This window comes from Streptopelia decaocto (assembly GCF_964273445.1).
Source record: "Streptopelia decaocto genome assembly, chromosome: 1".
NCBI lineage: Eukaryota > Metazoa > Chordata > Aves > Columbiformes > Columbidae > Streptopelia > Streptopelia decaocto.
The window spans coordinates 106,577,244-106,596,949 of NC_138663.1; the positions used below are offsets into that span (position 1 = coordinate 106,577,244).

General features: G+C 38.3%; 1 protein-coding gene across 1 annotated transcript in view; it reads left to right on the plus strand.

The window, feature by feature from the left end:
• Positions 1–9,859: 9,859 nt before the first annotated feature.
• The window catches only part of CNKSR2 (connector enhancer of kinase suppressor of Ras 2), a gene marked incomplete at both ends in the record, with an annotated part of 179,934 nt that continues 170,087 nt past the window's right edge, over positions 9,860–19,706 (plus strand). Inside the window, 2 exons of the mRNA XM_082076285.1 lie at positions 9,860–9,878; positions 12,773–12,936. Coding sequence (XP_081932411.1) covers positions 9,860–9,878; positions 12,773–12,936 — 183 coding nt within the window. The remainder of the gene's footprint in view (positions 9,879–12,772; positions 12,937–19,706) is intronic.

The window sequence follows — 19,706 nt, forward strand, 5'->3', positions numbered from 1 at the left end:
GGCTGTATACAGCTAGCTCATAAAGTGTTTAACAGCTTTTACCTCCTGGTGATAGCTTGTGGAAATGGACAGGAATAATTGGGATACTTATCCCACACCGAATGATACAAGTATTTAGTTGTACCAGCCAGGGATATTGCAGAATTAAAGGGTGAAGACCAGACAAAGGAATCCCAAACTCAAAATTAATTTAGTGGTAAAACTCAATATTTTTTTTCCTTTCATCTGATAAGCTATGTTTGCTAGAGTCTGTTGAACTGCAGCCTTGGTTAAATCTTAGCTCTGGTTTAGTTTGCCATGCCTTCCATGTGGCTTGAGGGAAGGCTGTTTGTAAGTATGGCTGAGCAAAATGCAGGAGAGCATCACTTCCCCTTGTGCTGCCTTCTGGAGGGCTCCACACAGGTAGAGCTCTCACTGACCCTGTGTTTTCTGTGATGTTTTTGGCCTCTTGGGAGGACGAATGCAGTGCGCATCTTCCACCTCCCTCTAGGTGGTTCTCAGTGTTGCCTGCAACAGTGGCAAAGTGTGGGGATTTCAGCTTTTTCTGTGGGTTTGCGAGCATGAGGCCTCTGAATTGATTAAGTGAATGCATGTATATGTGTGCATTATAAAATACTAGTAGCACCAAACTGCAGCATTTTGCACAAATGTATATAGTGTGTAACACCAGTATTTAATGAAGTACCTCATCCTCTCCTTGGGAAAGAGCTTCAGGAACAGGTTTAATACCATCAGTTTAGTGCTATGCAGTTAACAGTTAAAAAACAACTTGTTATTAATTTTGTTTGATGCATGCACACATTACTTTCCATGTGAACATACATTTCTCTTTCCTGGGGATATAACATTGACGAGACTTGAAAGCGACTAATATGTCGGTGTAGATTAATTCAGTCTTTGAAGGGTCTAATTCCTAGTTACTGCTCTTTGCTCATATGGATAAATTGTATGAGCAAGTGATTATACAAAATGAGAAACTAGCTAAACTGTAACTTAGATTGTCACTTCAGCATTTTTTAAAATTTTTATTTGTTTATGACTTATGCAGAGCTGATAACATTATTTTAAAAAGTATATTGCCAAAGAAAATAAAAACAACTCATGAATGTATTTTGCCATGATCCAGTTGTGTGGGTTACACTCACACTTTACAGCCTTACGGTTCATATTGTAGATTATGGAATGTGTTCTTCTCCTTTAATGAGCGAGAGGGAGAGTGGGGAAGAGCAGGCATGTAAAGTTGTACTTGCACATACTTTTATGTAAATCTTTCTACTTTGAATATAGTTTGAAGCAGATTGTCTTAGACAAGAAGCTTAAAACGGAAGTGTTTTCAACTTGCGATACATAGGATCTGTGTGTACAATAATGTAATAGAGCTGTACTTATAGGACTATAGGTAGTTATTTCAACATATTCTGTTCAGTTACAGGTGATATCCTCAGGATTCTGGCTTAATTCTGAAATCCTTCCTGAGAGAAGACAGATAGATCCAGTGAACACAGGATGATTTTGCTGGTATTAGAAGGCAAATTAAGTGTAGGGGAAGGAAGAAAAATTTGGGGCATGGGTGGAAGTCATTGTATAAGCACTCCCAGCCAAAGCTAGTGTCTTGTCTACTGCTGCTCCAGAGAGAGCTTCAGCGTAAGCGTGGCAAAAGTGAGGAACTGCTTGTGCTGTAAAATAGAATGCATTGTTTTTAACCACACTGCTGGGCTGCATGAAATCCACATACTCTGTGTGATGGCATTGCCAAATAAACCTTGAAGCCTCATTTGAACCATTAACAGATTTCTCCAGTAGTGAGGGACAGTGTAAAGTACTGAAGTAAAGGAAAGCTTCAACAACTGTTGTATTATTTTTCCAGGGATGTGATGTTCCAGCTTACTCCAAAAGGATGCCTTCTGACATAATAAATTCTTGGCAGCAAAGCTGGTTTTGGTGGTGAAGAACTATAATAAAGTCTGTGGCAGAGCTTATTTGACTATTTTGTGTAATAGCATGTATCAGCCCATTTGAGGGAGAGAGAAGAGGAGGTCCCTTCTTGTGACAACAACAGTGTGTTTAATGTGGCTTCTCTGGAGCATGCTGTAAAAATGCAAACATGGGAAGGCATTTGAAAGAACAACCAGTACTTATTTACTTACTTGGTTAATGTCAGGGGTGTGCTTGGCTTACATAAACATCTTCTGACTGTCTTACGTATTCTACTTGTTTTTTTCCCCTTTAATATGTGATTCATTTCTATATTGCAGAGGGGTGGAATGGTTACTGAGACACTGTATGTGAAGTGATGAATATTAGGAGTATGGCTTTCCCTTTTTTCTTCAAGACACTCCTACACATATCAAAGTATTTGCCCAGTGATTTTAAGTTACAGATGTTTCTTTGTCATGTGGAGGGGAATCTACAGCTTTTTCTGCCCACAACCCTAAAACCGTCCCAAATCTCACACTGTGCTGAATTGTGTGAGCTTCTGCTAAAGAGAGCTCCAAGCCTGGGAATTGCATGGGCATTGGGAGAAGGAAGAATGAGCGGGAGTTCACTCAGAGTTTGAAGAAACTTTCCCTCCTGCCTGCCTGCTGTAGGCTTGGACACTGATGGCTTTGCACTTCCTATAGTTATATGTGCTAGTGTGAAGCACAGCTGCAAATAATCATGGGAGATGGCAAAAAGTGATGGAAAATAAAGACTTCTATATCTTAAGTCCTGAGGGGGTGTTTCAGCCTTATAGGCCCTTCTGAACTGTTGAAGAACCCAATACCACACCTATTTAGGAAAAGCCTCCCATCCTTAGGGAATATGGTGGTTGCATTTCATTGCTGACAGTCATATTTGGGAATGTGGCAGTTGTCTCATTGCTGTGTGGTGCAAAATTGTTCGGTGGGCAGAGGCTCTGCGCCAGCGCAGTTGGGGTGGGAGATATGCAGCTGTGGCCCCAGGGTTGGGACAGATGGAGGTCTGCTTTACCTTGGGCACGCTGTGCCCTTGCCAGGCCTTTCCAGCTCTGGCACTGTCACATTGGTGGTGTACCTGAACCTGGTGGTACTCACTTCAGCCTATTTTAATGTCATTAGTGTTTGCTGCTTGCTTGATAGATGTGTTGGAGAAGTGATAGGAGCCATACGCTGTTGTTGGATGGACAGTTGCTCTCTCCATGTAAACCAGTGGTGTGGCCTTTTTGTTTGCAAGCACCACAATGTAATATATTGGGTGATAAGCTGAGTTTTAATCTTGTATGTTTCATGATAAAATGCCTTTTAATCTTGTAAAGTTGCTTCGCACTAGCATAAACCTCTAAAAACTCTGAAGTCAGAAGGACACTGCTGAGAAAAGCTTTTTGTTGTGTTAATAAATTGCTTTATTCCTAATTGGTTCCCCCTAAAACATAAAGTTACTCCTTCTAGTCTAATATATGGTAGCAAGTTCTTAGGAAACATCAAATCCCTACAGTGCTAGTGATGCAGACAGATGTTGTACAAGGAATCATTTTAAAGGAGAAAAATTTTAATGTTTGAAGTTTAAAAAAAAAAAAAAATCCAATGAAACAGAAATCAAATAGATGTTGGTTAATGGTATTTAGAACCCTAATTTTATAATGCTGATTAAAAAATGCCTATATGCCAACATAGTTGCAATGTATTCTAATTTACATGTTGTAATTGGAGCAGAAATGTGGTACCTTGAGGAAGAAGTTGACTATTGATTGGACACAAGACTTCCCTCTCTTCAGTTATTCTGCAGACTGGAGTACATGTGAAAAATGGGAGAGTGACTATGTGAGTGTGAAAATGGCAAAGCGAAATGGAGTAGAAATAAAAGTGGCTGTTATAGGGTCTGCCTTCATTAGCTAGCCAGCTTGAGTTTCATGGAGGAAGAGAGGGTCAGGACCATGTCTCCTTGTATATTACTCTGTACAGACTCCAGCATCCTGAGACCCTGAATAAGACTAGACTGTCTGGATCCTTGTGTATCATAACAATGCCACTTCTTCCTCTTGCTTTTTTGCAAAGCTTTGTGGTACATTCCTTGTCCTCAAAGCTGCATCAATAATAATGACAGCATAGATTTATGTAGGAAAAAAAGGAGACAATAATGGGATTTCCTCTTGGAGATTTTAGAGGAGTATTTATTTCAGTATTTATAGTCTATTAATCTTTATAATGCTTGGACAACTTATTGATGAACTTCTGGTTTCGGTAGAATATGATATTTAACCAACATCCTCATCCCATTACCCCATCAGTTCTTTGTTTGGAATACAAGTAGGATTCTCTTGGAGGGAAAAAGAAAACAACAACAACAACAACAAACCCAAAACAACTAACCAACCAAAAAAACCCAGCAAGCAAACAAAAAATCCCAAAATATTACAGGATGGATAGTTTTAGTGTATCTCTAGATGCCTCCCAAATTGTGCTGAACTTCTAACCCTGAGCTTAAAATCTGTCATTTTATAGATTGAATTATGAGAATGAATGCAGACTTTCTCATCCCATCCCCATTGTGACTGCCTTAGGTCCCTGCAGTTTGCAGTAGTAGTGTTTATCAAGAGTGAATGAATGCATTCCTTTGATTAGTTTCATTTGAGGGTTTGTTGATATTTAATGATGCTGTGGGTTGCTTGGCTCCTCTCCCTTCCACTAGCAAAGAGTTTTCTGCTGCCATTATCAGCCACACTAACTTTTCAGCACACTTCAGCATTTCTCGTGTGCAAAGGCCACAGCTGTAGTTGAACAATGTGGTCATTGTAATCCAATAATAAGAGTCCTAAATATAACAATAATTATAACCTCCTACATTGAGAACAATATTGATAATCAGTGGTACTGATCCTTGAATTTCATAGAAACAGTGCTCGGCACTCACTCTTTCAGTGTTATCTATGTTTTAAGATTTCAAATACTTTGCAAAACTTGTATGTGCTTGTATAAAGATTTGGCTTTGCTGTACAGATGGGCATAATAGAAACAAAAAGCACTGAGAAAAATATGAATGATTATGTTTATCAACAGCTAAACAGAACACTTTGAATATTGTTCTTGTAATTAACAAGTCTAACTTGCCATAATAAGCCCTGATTATAAGTAGTCTATCAGCAAGGACTGATTTTATTAAAAATATGTTCTATTAGACACTGCACCCAGTTCAGTCCTCTGTATCTTTAAATCATGCTTGTAGTTAGTCTATGTGTACACTTTCAGTCTGTCTTTTCTTTAAAATTTCATTATTTTTTTTTTCAAGAAAACCCTTTTAAAAGTTGGTCCATGTGAAATTCTTTATAAAGTAGAGCTGCTGATGAGCTATGTATGATCCACTCAGTCTTGATCTTTCTGTAATTTTCTGATGAACAAAATTGCCATTTATTGCCAACATGGTCATACAGTTCATATATCCAGGTCTCATGAGAGCTGATGATTGTGAAAAGAGAATGTATCTGTAGACACAGAAACAGCAGACACTTAGAAGTTAGATTCCTTGAACAAAATTTGATTTTTAATTACAGAATTTGTAGTGACTTGAGACAGTACTTCTTTCATCTCAAACTGCTGTTTCAACCCACTGCTGTTACAAATACACCCTTCGACTCCCACATTCTCACCCAGAATAATATTATAGCATCTCCTAATTCCCTGGTGGTTTTTTCTTTAACTGAGCACAGGCCCTTCTCCTGGCGAGGACCTTAAAAAGAACAGAGCAACACGCAATGTCTAAAATATACTTTTATTTCAGTTCTTCATTTTGCATATCTCTTCAGGAGCCCAGTGTGATACCTTCCTCATTTACCCCAGTGATGTACACAGTACCTCTGGTCTAGTAACCAGGGTCTCAGCATTTATAATACCTTCAGGAGGGGCTGAGTTCAGATTACGTTGCTGTTTCTCATGGTCTCATCATCTGTCCTTTAAGTTCTTCATTCTACAAACTTAACATGCTTTTTTGGAAGTAGTAGTATTATATATCTAGTGGATTTTTTAATGCATTGTGTTTCTCTTTCATTGCCTAAAAATGTAGGATTTTACAGGTTAATTAATCCTGTACCCATTCATAAATCTGGGTCCAGCAATTAAAATTTTTTTAACTTTAAAAAATATTGTAATTTTTACCCAATCTGTAATAGAAGCTGCTTCAGGTGTTTCTTTTGCTGTCCTACCTGCAGCGCTCCCCTGGGATGGGGCATTACTTTTTTGCGTCTGTACCATCCATGGTAGGCACTTGCTATCCACTTAAAACATTCTGGTTTTTGCTCTGTCTATTGGCACTGATAACTGTGACATCTGTTTGTCACATATGAAGCCCAGGAGGTGCGGAAGACCCTGAAGCAGCGAGCATCCTTTACGTGCGTATCCCTTATGTGGGCAAAGGAGAATTATCTTTGCCTCTCAGGTGGGGGAGCAGCTGGCTTGGCTTGCTCCCGGTTTCTGTGGTGACATCCATACCGAGGGACATGGAGAATTTCCAAATGCTCATCTCCCACAGTCAGATTGTGGACTTTCCTAGTCTCACCTCTTGTGCTCTAGTTCTCCTAATGTGAAAGCTGAGTGTGTACCCCAAACAGGAGCTGCTGTGGTGGGGAGAATTGCCAGCCCTGGGCTGCCTCTGCCTGGGAGCAGCCCTCTGGTTGAGGTCAAAGAGAGGGAGAAGTTTCCTGGCTGATTGTTTTGCTCTTTGATGTAAGGAAAGCTTGCATTTTTTATAACTGAAGCAAATAGGCTAGTAGCCTACCAGCTCCAGATAAATAAAGCCTGTGTGTGAATGCGTAATTCATAGCACAGTGTTCTAAGTTTTCAGGAACTCAGCTGAACATTCAAGTTTGAAATATAGTGTGTGGCATAAGTGGACCTACATGCACTTTCTAGGGTGATCATTTCTTAAGAATAGTTGGCTTAAATTTATCGCATATTTAATAGTGAGTAGTGAAAAAAGCAACCATGGTATTTTTCTGAATATCTCATGTTTTAGTGGTTCTTGCCATCATGTTAGTTTGGGTAAAAATATAGCAAATAATAATTTACAGCCTGAAAAGGCACTGAACAGTGCTACATAAATGTCTAGCTTTTATTAAACTCTAGTTTAAACTTTTTTTTAATGACTTGTTAAATTCTGTGCTACAGTCCATTGACCGAATTTGTGTTTGTTAAGGCATACAACTGATGGAGGTCAGATAGAGCATACAGATTGAAAGATTAATTTGTTTGCCTTATATTTAAAGAAAAAGAAAAGCCCCAAACCTGTAATTTTTTTTTAAAAGAAACCTGTGTGTCTTTTCCTCCTGTGCAATATGATTCCATTATTTTCTGTAAGTTATTACTTTTCAGTTTACAGAAGAATGGCTTGCCAAGGGAAGTTGTCAGGGTGCATCCTTGTCCTTATTTAATAGGGGAGCATAAAAAAGTTTCAGGTGTGATACTTAAACCTGTAGTGTTCATTATCTTTCCCTTAACCCAAACTGAAAAAAGGCTCATAAGGACATGAGATTTTCTAGTCTTAAGGAAAAATTCCTTTGCCATCAATTTGGGTAAGAATATTCTACCTAGTTGCCTCTATTTTTAGACCTGTATCTTCTCTTGTATATCGGAACAGCTGGTTACAAATTTGAGTTCAGATCTAGCTGTAGGAAAATATAGTCTATCTTAATACTTTCTGATCTCTTTGAGGAGGGAGGACAGACCAAACTGCTTGCAGGGAAGGAACAGACTGTGGGATCAGAACCAGAGAATGTATTTCATGGATAGTGTCATCTGAGTCTGAATTACCACAGATGTGCATAACCTTTTCTGACACTGAATTACAGGGTAGTTTGTTGGTTTGGTTGTTTCAAAAGAAAACCTGTTATGTACATGAAAATAAGATAATACCTCAGAGAGATCATGAAGTGTGCAATTGTGTTATTAGTTAGGAAGATTGCAAGTGTGGAAGATTTCCCTGGAGGGTAGCAGTGCATCTTGCAATCTTATTCGAGAAAACCGTGTGAGTGAAAAAACAAAATGAAACAGTTCTTGATCAGTTTCTACTGTGCCATTGTAATAAAAGGAATTCTTTGCACAGAAATCTGCCCCATTTCACATCAGTAAGCCATTAAAAATTGTTAATGATTTGATGAACTCCGACTTGGCTCACACAAGGCAGAACACAATGACAGAGCAGGGAAGGAAACCAGCTCTAATACGTTCTACTTGCAAGAGAAACTTTTCTAGAGAAATGTTTTAATATTGAAAGCGCTGAATCTCTTGAGCAGTTTCTTTTGGGGGAGCTTTCTTTACTTTTGCTCTTGTTTTGTGCTTGTTTAGTCCCACAGATGATGTAGAACTTGCTTTAAATATAATGAAAATAGTTGTTCCTTTTCTGTTAATGCACAGAACAGTCCATCTGTGTACATAAGACCTCAGGGGTATACTAGCTGACAAAGATGTGCAATGTATTAACTTAGCATCTCAAATGCTCTTCTAGGCCCCAGTCAAACTGCCCTGGTAATGAGTGTATGGTGAGATCTGGACAGCGTTGCCAGACTCCATGGTTGATAAGGTCAGAGGAAAACATGTGGGTTAGGGGACTGCTTCTTTAGTTGTAAGTGTCCTTGGAGGTCTGTGTTATTTCTGGAGCATAAGATGAGGAATCTTTCAAGAAAAAAAGAAAAAAATGTTACATTATATAGTGTTTCCTTTGAAGAGTAAGTCTAAAAGGAAGAGGAGCACCATCATATGGTTTGACTGTAAGCTCTCTTATTATTGGAACACCTTTACCTTTACATATACTCAAAAGATCCTGTGGTTATTTTGGGTGAGAAGCCGAGCTGTTGAATATGAGACTTACTTGTGTATTGATATCACAAAATCTGTTTGATATATTATAGAGCGGGGTGTCAAACTCAGTTTCACCGGGGACCACGTCAGCCTCGCGGTTGCCTTCAAAGGGCCGAATGTAATTTTAGAACTGTATAAATGTAGGAGTAGTTACATTTATATAGTCTTAAAATTACATTCGGCTCTTTGAAGGCAACCGCGAGGCTGACGTGGTCCCCGGTGAAACTGAGTTTGACGCTCCTGCTATAGAGCCTTATGTATCCAGAGCATAATAACAAATCTGATTTTCAGACACAAATGACTGTTCTTGAAATATCCAGAACTACTAGATGCTTGGCAAACTTAATCACACCCGTGGCCAGGAACAGAGATTAGTACATCAAACTGAGTTTTCTTCTGGGATTCCTTGGGTATGCGGATTGTATGACATCCTCTGATATGAGGGCATTGTGGAGCAGAAGAGGAGCAGACTGTGCCAGCTAGAAAAATGTTTTACTATGTTGAGGTTGAGTGGATGCTGGACTTGCATGAATATTGTAAAAGACAAAGTGCTCTTAAGAAATCTGTGCTTTCCCAGTTAGCTTCCAGGGTGTCTCTGTGGACCCCAGGCACCTGATGGATTTTGGTACATTTTGTCCTGTCCCAACTTAAATGGCATTATGAGGCATGAGTGCCTGTTTCCTGCAGTTCCTCTCCTGTTGATGTGAATGCAGCAGTGGCTGATGGGCTGCTGGCAAACATGCTGTTTGCCTGGCTCTGGGTTGAAAAGGTGTGGGCAAGGAATGCAGGCAGCCTTTTTGTATTTTTATTTTTATTTTTATTTTTATTTTTATTTTTATTTTTATTTTTATTTTTATTTTTATTTTTATTTTTATTTTTATTTTTATTTTTATTTTTATTTTTATTTTTATTTTTATTTTTATTTTTATTTTTATTTTTTTTATTATTTTCCTAGCTGTACACAGTTTTGTTTACAAAAAGAGTTGCTGCTCTTTTTTTTTAAGAAATAGAATGACAGAAATAAATGACTTCAAAAAGGATGTTCTATTTAGGGAATGACGGGAAGCAATTGTGGTAAGGTATTTTGAAAATGTCACGCAATTTATGATTAAATTATTTTGTTCTTTCATGGCTGTGGTTCTTACGAAATTGGTGAGTCAAGCAATTGTCAGTAATATTTTTGCTGTCTTAAATTTTTTTCATACCTTATATGAACTATATGCATCCATCTATATTACATCTGAATGACAAAAATACATAGATAGCAGGAAGAGGAAGAGTAACAGCTTTATTTAGAATTAACTGTCAGTAAGTGTTTATTAAGTGCATCTGTCATGTCTTATTCTGGATTTGTTTTGCTAGTCTCTTAGCTAGGAATTCATTTTTTTGATACCTGATGACGTTGAATATTTTAATGTTATTATTCTCATTCAGTAGTCTGTGTAAACAGAGTGGGACTTAAGTTCAGGAATATTACAAGTACTTACTGTCTTCTTTTTTAGTCATTTAGTGAAAAAACATCTATGGCCTATTTTTAATATGTTTTTAGATGAAGTGTTTCATGTATTGTCAAGAATATTCAATTTATTTCAAAAAATCAATGCCATTATGCATGGGACTGTGCTTGTAAAACAGCTCATGCAATTAATATACCAGATGGAAGTCTTGGGCTAAGAAGGGCTTTTGGAGAAAATAGATGCAAATATGGATAAATCAAGGAGGCTTACATCAGAAAATTCAAGATAATGGTATCGTGTGTCTCTGTGTGAACAAATAAAGTGGATTCAAGAAGACTCAAGGACAAGTTATTTCCTTTTGTAACTTAAATGTTAACATCTGAGTTCTAGATATTTGACTTGGTAAATAGCCTCTTTTCCAGGTATCGTGCAGAAAAGAAAACCTAATTTTTATTGCTGCTTTTCTGATTGCTAATAATGATGAGCATTGCCTAGCACTTCAGAGAGACACCACAGTGTTTGGGTGACTTGAAGGCTCCCATTGAAATGCTTTGGAAATATGCAGGGTTCATGCCCTTCGGCATGTTCTGAAGCAATGGTGTCTAAGAAAAGAGAAATTAAGATCTTCCCCTTGTACAGCACACTGCATAGGTGTGTATTGTGTTGTTCTACAGTGAAACATTACTTGTGATTAACAATCAGTTCTAAGGCCAAAGGCTGAGTATTTGTTATTTAAGTACAAAGGAAAAAAATATCAAAAATTCAGTGAGGCCCTCCACAAAGCATCAGGGTGTATTGTTTTGACTTTAGAGAGTGTTTATGTCTTCTTTTCCATGCACACGTGTGGCAACCAGGTCATTTTGTGGATCAGTCTTGGATGTTCTGATTATGCAGTTTCCCCTAAGGTAGAGGGATGAAACCTGGGAGAATAAAAACTTTAGTAGATCATTGTTCTTACTGAAAGTTTAACCATTTGTATTTTCCTTACTGGAGAATTAGAGAATAATTTTAGCTCCTCACAAGCCAGTCAAGCACATCGGGGAGCCATGTGGGAGGATGTGATACATGATCTGTCCTGAATCACGATTTTGTTCCCTGCTAATAAGCTGTAATAGAGTCTATGACCGATTGGAGTGATTTTTTGATTAGAAAAGGAAACAAATGAGTGGAAGACATGGCTCCAAATGCTTGATTAACCTAGGCCTTTAAGTGGCTTTGTTTCAGAGGCAGGAAATCAGGTGGCAGGTTCTAGAAGGTCATGGTCAGAGGCTGCTGGAACGGGGGGCCTGCTAAGGAGAGTTTCCTCTATTCTTGGGCCTAGAGTATTTGATTTACAGTGTGTTTGTATATGGTTTAGTTTTGGTGTGTGAATTCTAGAATGAAAGCCATGTGAGGATTGTACTGATGTGTGCAGGGCACGTTCAGTTGAATGTAGCAGGGACAGAATGTGAGTGACGCTTGCCCAAGGACTGAGCCAGGAATGGCAGGCTGGCCTGGCACTGGGGTATCCCTGAATGCAATACCAACATGTTCCTCATATGAGTCTCTTTGGAGCTGTGGATACACCCTAAAAGCGGTGAAAGAGAACCAAAAATACAACAAAACCAGTTACAGAGAAGCTTTATGTTACAAGCTGCGGCTTTTATGTGTCAGCTGGGGCTCACCAGTTAGACTTTACCAATACATCTTTTCAATGTATCTTCAGATTTCTCAGACGTTTTGATTAGCAAGTTAAAATGTTCTCGCTTCCTTGCAACCTAATGTGCAGATGTCTTTTCAGCATTAGAGAGAGATATGTGCTGGCTGGGGTTGTTTGAAGACAGCCATCAGAAAGGTGATATCTCTCAAGAAGCTGCTAGATTAATGCATTCAGGTTTTTGTCAAAACCTGCTACTTGGTATCAATCATGATGATCTATTGGAAGGTATTCAGACACAAGTTTTAGATGGACGACCAAGTTCCCAAGAGTTTTCCTTATCCCCTTAGCACAAGGATGCATATGCTGCAGAGCTTCCCTATACTGATCTGGCCCTCTTAGGCAAAGATTGATTGGGAAAGGATGGATGATGAATTATCTCATGTTCTGCGGTGCTCTTCGCTCCATGTTGATATGCTGTACCTGGAGAAGGGACCATGTCTTTCTCCCTTCCCTTTCTCCCTCTTCTCCTCTCCTCTCCCCTCCCCTCCCCTCTGAGATGTAATGGAGGTATTGCTAACATATCTGTTATTAGGGGCTGCCAGACAGGCATTCATGGTGCAGTATACTACAAAAATTCAGGGCTGTGTTCAGGGTTCAGGAGTGGCTGGTATCATCCACAGGTGGAAAAGCTGTGGCTGCCATAGCTCTCTCTCTGGGTAGCATTAAATTTTTTGTAATGTTGAAATGTTCCTCTTAAAGGTAGGGAAAGTATCATCCATTGGCTTGATTTTTGGTTCCAGCCCAGTTTTATTTTCTATGGCAGCATAAAAAGTTGCTAACTTGTCCTCCCTTCTTCTATTCTGTTTTTGCAGGTCTTGATGATTGCCTGCAGCAATATATTAAGAACTTTGAGAGAGAGAAGATTAGTGGCGACCAGCTACTACGCATTACTCATCAAGAGCTGGAAGACCTTGGAGTCACACGAATTGGCCATCAGGAGCTCATCTTGGAAGCAGTAGACTTGCTCTGCGCCCTGGTAAACTTCTTGGGGAAAACTGGGGGAGAGGACAGTGTTTGCATAGTCACAGTTTGCATGTTCAAATTTCTAGTCCTAAAGACGATCTAAGTAGTCCAAGAAACTCCTGACATGTAATGTATGAACAATTTAGCATTTTAAACCACAGGCAAGATAAAGAGCGGTAACTAGTGATAGGATGGTGCTTGTTAAATAAATCGGTATCAGAGATTTAAGGCTTGCTTATGTCTGAATATTTCAAAGCTTATCTGAAATCAAAAAAGGACTAAACTGGGTTTCGTTTGGAATGTAAAAGAGTTACATATGTGGATGCAGTAATTGGGTGCTGGTTACCCTTTACAAATAAAATGTCCTGATATTAACCATGTCATTTTTCACTGATCCTTTCATGCAAATTATGTTTTAGATGATTATTCCAGCTTGATGAAACATAGCTGCTTGTATTTCACAGTAGAAAGGATTAAATACTGAAATAATTATCTTATGTGTAAATAATACATACATTTTTGATTGAACATACAGAGGGAATTTCATAATGGTCTTTTTGGTCAGGTCACATCATGTGTAACTGGGATTGTCTCCTTAGTGAGTGGTGTGGTGCTGCCTTCACCCTTCTCACAAATTTTTTTGTGTGCCTGTAGAGATCAGTGGTAGATTGAGCACACTGTCCACATTCTCTGCTGTAGGAAGGATTGTGAACAGCTTTGTTAAGATGTACTTGACTACCTAAAGTGGTGTTTTGTGGATTTTTAATGCGTACTACTTTTCCAAGCCTCAGAAGCAGTTTGAGAAAGCCGAATCCCAGTAGAGGCAATCAAAGATGGTAGGCTGAAAGGCTCTTCAGAAGCCTTGTGGATTCTCAGTATGCAGCAGTTTCTCTGAATATCCTGTTGTTGCATCTTTGGGAGATAGATGTGAGGAGTAATGAAGACAAGGCTGGGCCAGGGGGAGGGGGAAGGGAACAAAAGAAAAAGTAAAAAAGAGGAGAAAATCTGTTCCATGCAGGAAGACATTTGTTTTTAAACACATCCCAGATTATTTTATTTAGAGTAGTCTCAGAGTGGCTCAGTGCAATGAGTTAATTTATCTATTTGTTTTTGAAATAATAGAAAGGATGTAATCCTTAAAAAAAAAAAAAAAAAAAATTGCTGCTGATATTGAAGGGAACATAGTGTTATTCACAAAGTACTTATCAGGCAGTGCAAAAGAAAACAAGAAAGAAAATACTTTAATTAACTGAGACAAAAATCTAAGTTAGGGTGAATGCTGGTGACCGTTCTTTCCCAGCACACAGGGAGACAGATTGCAGCTCTTTCAGAAATAACCTGCTTCCACAGAAAGAACCTTGTTCATTAGCTGATTTTTTTTCCCAGATATGTATTTATAGATGTTATCTTAGACAAACAAACACAACTTTTATTTGTACATCCCTTATCTTAGGCAAAAGTCTAAAGAACTAAGTTGAATATAAAATAAGGAACTTGTAGCAAAGGCTAACACTGCATCCTTAATTCACGCAGCAAGTCTCTAACCTCCTGGTGTTTGTTATGCATGTAGTTTTCTCTTCTTTTTTGAGTTCTTCTTATAGAAAACAGTACCACTGAAACACAATAGCAGGTATTCAGATCACAGCTTCTAATTGAAGTTGAGGTTTTTGCAGTCTCACAATTGGCTCCTGATGGCTCCTCAGGGATACAAAATGTGATTATTATATTGATTTTAGTGATCTTAATTTGAATTTATTGTTCACCAGTCAGATAAACCTCTTAGGAAATTTAATTCAGAGACAATCCTTTTGGCTATACAGGTCCTATAGTTACAGGCTTCCCCTTTTTTATTGCATCAGTAAGTATCTGTCCTGGTTAGTGCTTGTCCATTCTTCCAAGCAGCCTCTAATGTTGACTGTATTGTTTAGGAGAACTTTAAGACTATGACTCTCCAACATAGGATAACTGCTACTGCAGGGAGTTACTGTGCAAGGTATTTTAATGAAAATTATCTGATTATTTTTTCTGTTTCACTGAAGTTTGATAGGGGCTTCATGATAGAATTTGGCATGAGTTAGAAGGGTATGATCCAACTGAGTTAAGATCTGTGTGAGTGCTGGAGATGATGGGTATCATGATGTGGTAGGAATATGACTGTTAATTTTGCCTTGGAAATGTAGTCTCTGATTATAAACTAATAATTAAAAAACAAAAGGATTGTCACTTCTAACTCTTCTCCCCATTCTCTCTGAGTTAGTGAGTGACCACCTAAACAGTTTTTGGCATTGAGGACAACTGAGGGGGATAGATCCACCTCTCACTGTTCATTGCTGGTCCCACTCCTCAGGGGAGAGTTTCCAAGATAGAGTTTTCATCACTGAGGAAAGCTTCTGCAATGTTGATAGCTGATGTGTTTTAAGGGCTGCTTCCTTCCTGCCTCCCTTCACAGTATTTCTGAGGGTAAATTTCTGGTCCTAGTTTCTGCCCTGTCAGCTGTGGATATGACAAATGACAATCCAGCTGCTTGTGTTGCAAGCCTGCAGTTCAGGGGGCAACATTGTCTTCTTGGAGAGCCTGAACAAGTGCATTTGGCTGATACAGAGAGACCATGGGACCTCCTTAACCCAGGTGGAGGCTGTTGAACAGTGCTAAATAGACAAACTCCTTGCTGCAGTAATCGAAGGAAGCAGTTAAGATTGACAGTGCTATTTAAAGGATGTACTTTATTGATTTTTGACAGAAGGTGGGTGGGTGGCTATGGTCTCTCACAGTATTCCTGTCCTGTCATAAGCACTTGCAACAAATGGATCTTCCAGTGTTTGTTAGCTGATCAGAGAACAAATAGCGGCCTGTGCTATCTGCCTTAGTAGCGTCTCTCTTGGCTGCCAGCCTGCCATACTGTGCTCTTGACAAGAGAGCCAGCAGCCTGGGGGTGAGATTCGCAGGTTTTCTTCTCCTGTGGTCCTTCAAAGAAGGAGGAATAAAGATTTTGCTCAGCTGCTCTACTGCTGTTACAGGTCACTCTTGACTGATAAAGGTGGAGGCATACATATCACACACCATCACTGAAGCTGAATGTGCTCCAGGAGAGACCGGGCAATGTAACTAACATGGTTTATTTCTTCACTCTCTCCTTCAGTCTGTGAAGGTGGGAGCACATTCAATAGGTTGTCTTGACTCTGTGCAGCTTAATGTTTTATAAAATCTGTGTGTCAGAAAAGGCAAGATAAATGAAACGTTCTTCATGCTTTAAAGAAAGAAGTAGTGAGATATATGATGGTATTTCACTGTTGCATGGGTTTTGATCCGTCCTTGGGGAAACGTCATGATGGAGATAAGCCTGTAGAGATGTTCTGTTCCAGCAAGACTTTCATTTCAAACTGGGACATGAAACCAAGATCACACTGGTGCCACTAACAGGTAGTAGATCCATGTTTGATGTGTACATGTTTATTCGTAGTGACAAAATCTAAAAAAATAATTGGCATCTCAAAGCTGGTTGAAAAATGGTAAACTAAGAAACCGCATGTCCAGCTCTAGAGATACAACAGAAATTGTATTGAGTTAGCTACCATGGTATTTTTTTCTCTGGGCCACTCCAGGTAATACATAAAAGATACATTTGTTCATTACTTAGAAAATTATCACTCAGATGCAGCCTCAGCCTGAACTTTTTCAGTATGTATATGGCAGTGAAGCTAGTCTAAGACTGTTTAACATTTAATCAGTAAACAAACAGTGTAGCAGACCTTCATCCGCACATAAAATGTGATGACCCTTATTTTTCTGGTTGCTTTAAGAACTGGAGGTGAACAAACAATACCAAGAGAAAGTAAATTGAGGACAGGCAGAGGTGATGCTTATAAAAAGAGGAATGCACATTGAAGAACAGGTTACTTACATTATGCCATCAAATCACTGTATCAGTCTTCAGGTTTGGAGTGCATCTGGAAGTCTTGTAGCCCCTGTGCTGCAGAAAGGAAAGAAATGCCTGTAATACTTTTTCTATCTTCTGTTTGTCAGGAGATCATGTTTCATTTATCAGAACTAGGGATGACCATATTTTATTGAGTGTCATTGGACTCTAAATTTTATGTCTTCTTGATATCATATATTTTCTAGAAAATGCTGCCCTGTGTTGCTCTCTGAAGAATAAAAAGACTGAAGGCTACACAGCCAAAGATTTCTTCTTATCGCTACAATGCATGAGGATTTTTTTTTGCTTTACTTCTCCAAAGTATCTTGTACATTTAGTTTGAATGAAGATTAAATTAGTTTTGTTCAATTTTTAAAATGTGAAATATTTTTTAGAAGGAGACTTTAAAGTGAGAAATATTTTGTTCTGGGAAGATAATATTTAGGAAACTTCACAAGTAGCTTTAATTTTCTTTAAACAGATAACTTGTCAAGTCCCTGTGAATTTGCAAAATACTTCTTCAAGGAATGTGCCTTTGTATAGAATAGAGTTTGTTTAAAAAAAACACAGCAAAAAAGTTGCTTTGTACAGCATACTGGTTTCAGTACTAGTGTCATGCTAGTTACTTAAATTGGCAATGGCTGCACAGGAATTTTTTACATACTCTATATTTGAATCTGTAAAGCTAGAAGATTTCAACAGATGAAATAGCATTATTATTTGGCAGAGAAAACATTGGTGTGCACAAACAGCATGAAATTACTTATCATTTACCACTAACACAAAACATTTATATGCAAATGAATGTAAAAAATAGGCCTACTTAACCCATGAGTGATTCAATTCCTCTTAAGAATTATGCCTTTTATCTTAATTTCATCTTCTTGCTATTTCTCATGCAGAAATCCTTTCCTTTGCCCTTATCACCAGTCAGATCTTAAAACTGCTTTTGTCAGTAATAGTGAATATTAGAATTAATCATCATAGAGCTAAATGAGGAAGACTTCATTTCAGAATGGAGATTTGCATGTACTGAAGTTGGGATTTATTGTTAATATTCTGCATGCTCATAGCAGAAAAATTACTTACCCTTTTTACTATTGCCCTTTCAAAGTTAAAGTTCTGCTTATATATCATCTACCTTCCTGTCTTCAGCCTGAGACAGCTTATCTGCCAAGAAGGAAATCCTGAAGTCCATCACCAGATGAATAAAGCTAAGGATTTAAAGGTGTTCTGATAGCTCCTATAGATCACGTTGAAAATGTTTGTTGTTGTTGTTAGTAGATCTTTTATACAGAGTTGCAGTAAACCCAGGGATATGCCAAAGGCAGTAAATATGTCTGTATGCAAAGGGTGAACGTTCTTTCTCCCACTCTGCTAAAGAATCAGTTATGGATCCTAGATGCTTTTCTTAGTTGCTTTTTTCTTTGGGCTGTTTGGAGTTTTGAGCAAGTGTGAAATACATGCCCTGATTCATAGAGTCATAGCATGGTTTGGGCTGGAAGGGACCTTTAAAGATCCAACCCACCAATTTAAAGGCAGGCTGGATAAAAAGGGCTGTAAACATTTTAAAGAGGTAGTGTATTAATAACAATCTACTCCCTTTATTTATTTATTTATTTTTAAATTCAAAACTACTGATTAGCGGTTTAAGACTTTGTGAAATGCATGTAACTGGATATGTAACTGTAACTTTGAATTCTGGAGAAATAAGAGGACTTGGCCGGCTAGGGACAAAATTACATGCAAAAGAACATAAACAAGAAATAATGAGCACTTAGTCTTGCAGAATTTGCTGATTGAATAAGAAGAATAGTTACATAATTGCTCTATTAGTGCTACAAAGCATAACCAGGTCTTGGCTTTTTGATGTGTTGCTTGATTGTGCTGTGGAAAAACAAGGGCATTTTTCAGGAAAGGGGGTGATGATGATAATTATTAATCTTTCTTGGGTTCTGCAGGGCTGTAAGTGTCATGCACCTGATTTTTTTCTGACTACAAACATTTAGGACAAATATTTACAGTCTTTGGAACCATTTGCCTTTTAATCAGTATATACTTAATAATTGCAGTAAATGATAAGTGTCATTTGAGCTAACTGGCTTCTTCTCCTTATCTACTTATTCTGTGTTAATGAAACAGATGTGTAAGGATCACGTGTTGTTCACTTCTAAATTACCCCATATGCCAGTGCTATTTGAAGTAGAGAGAACCTAAATTTTGGCATTTCATGATGCTGGAAGAAGGGCCATTAGAAATATGTTGTAGGCAGATCTGATGAGGTATAAGTTACATAAGACACCTTCCAGATGACAAGCTGTGTTCTCAGTTGCACGCAACTTTGGACTGGTAAGCTCTCTGCCTCATACTGTGGGATGTGTTCAGCCAAGTGTTTTGGAGAAAGAGGTTCAGATGCATTTCGTTCATTTTTAAAAAAGAGTTTGGAGACAAAGGTTGCAATTTTCCTCAGTGAATTTTTGGCTGTCCCAAATTTTGAGGCATGGTTTTGAAATGGATGCTGTGTGCCATGGTAGCCATGTCATGCTGTTTTTATTATTAATTTAAAAACTTCCCCAGGCTTCCAGAGAAGTGAGGACTCTATGAAATTTACTGGATCTGGGTTGCTTGCTTAAAACCAATAAGTATTACATACAGAAATGATGCTCAAGAATTTAATATGGAACATGAAAGCACTGAAAATATAGTGAGGAGCAGAATTAAGCTTGCCTGAGGTTATCTTAAGTCCATTTCTTAGTAGTCATATAGTATTCTTACCTAAAAGTCCTGCACTCAGTCTATAAATACATGGTTGCATAAAAGTTGTGATCAAGACATCTCTTCTAAGGGATTTCTGGATTTGTTAATGG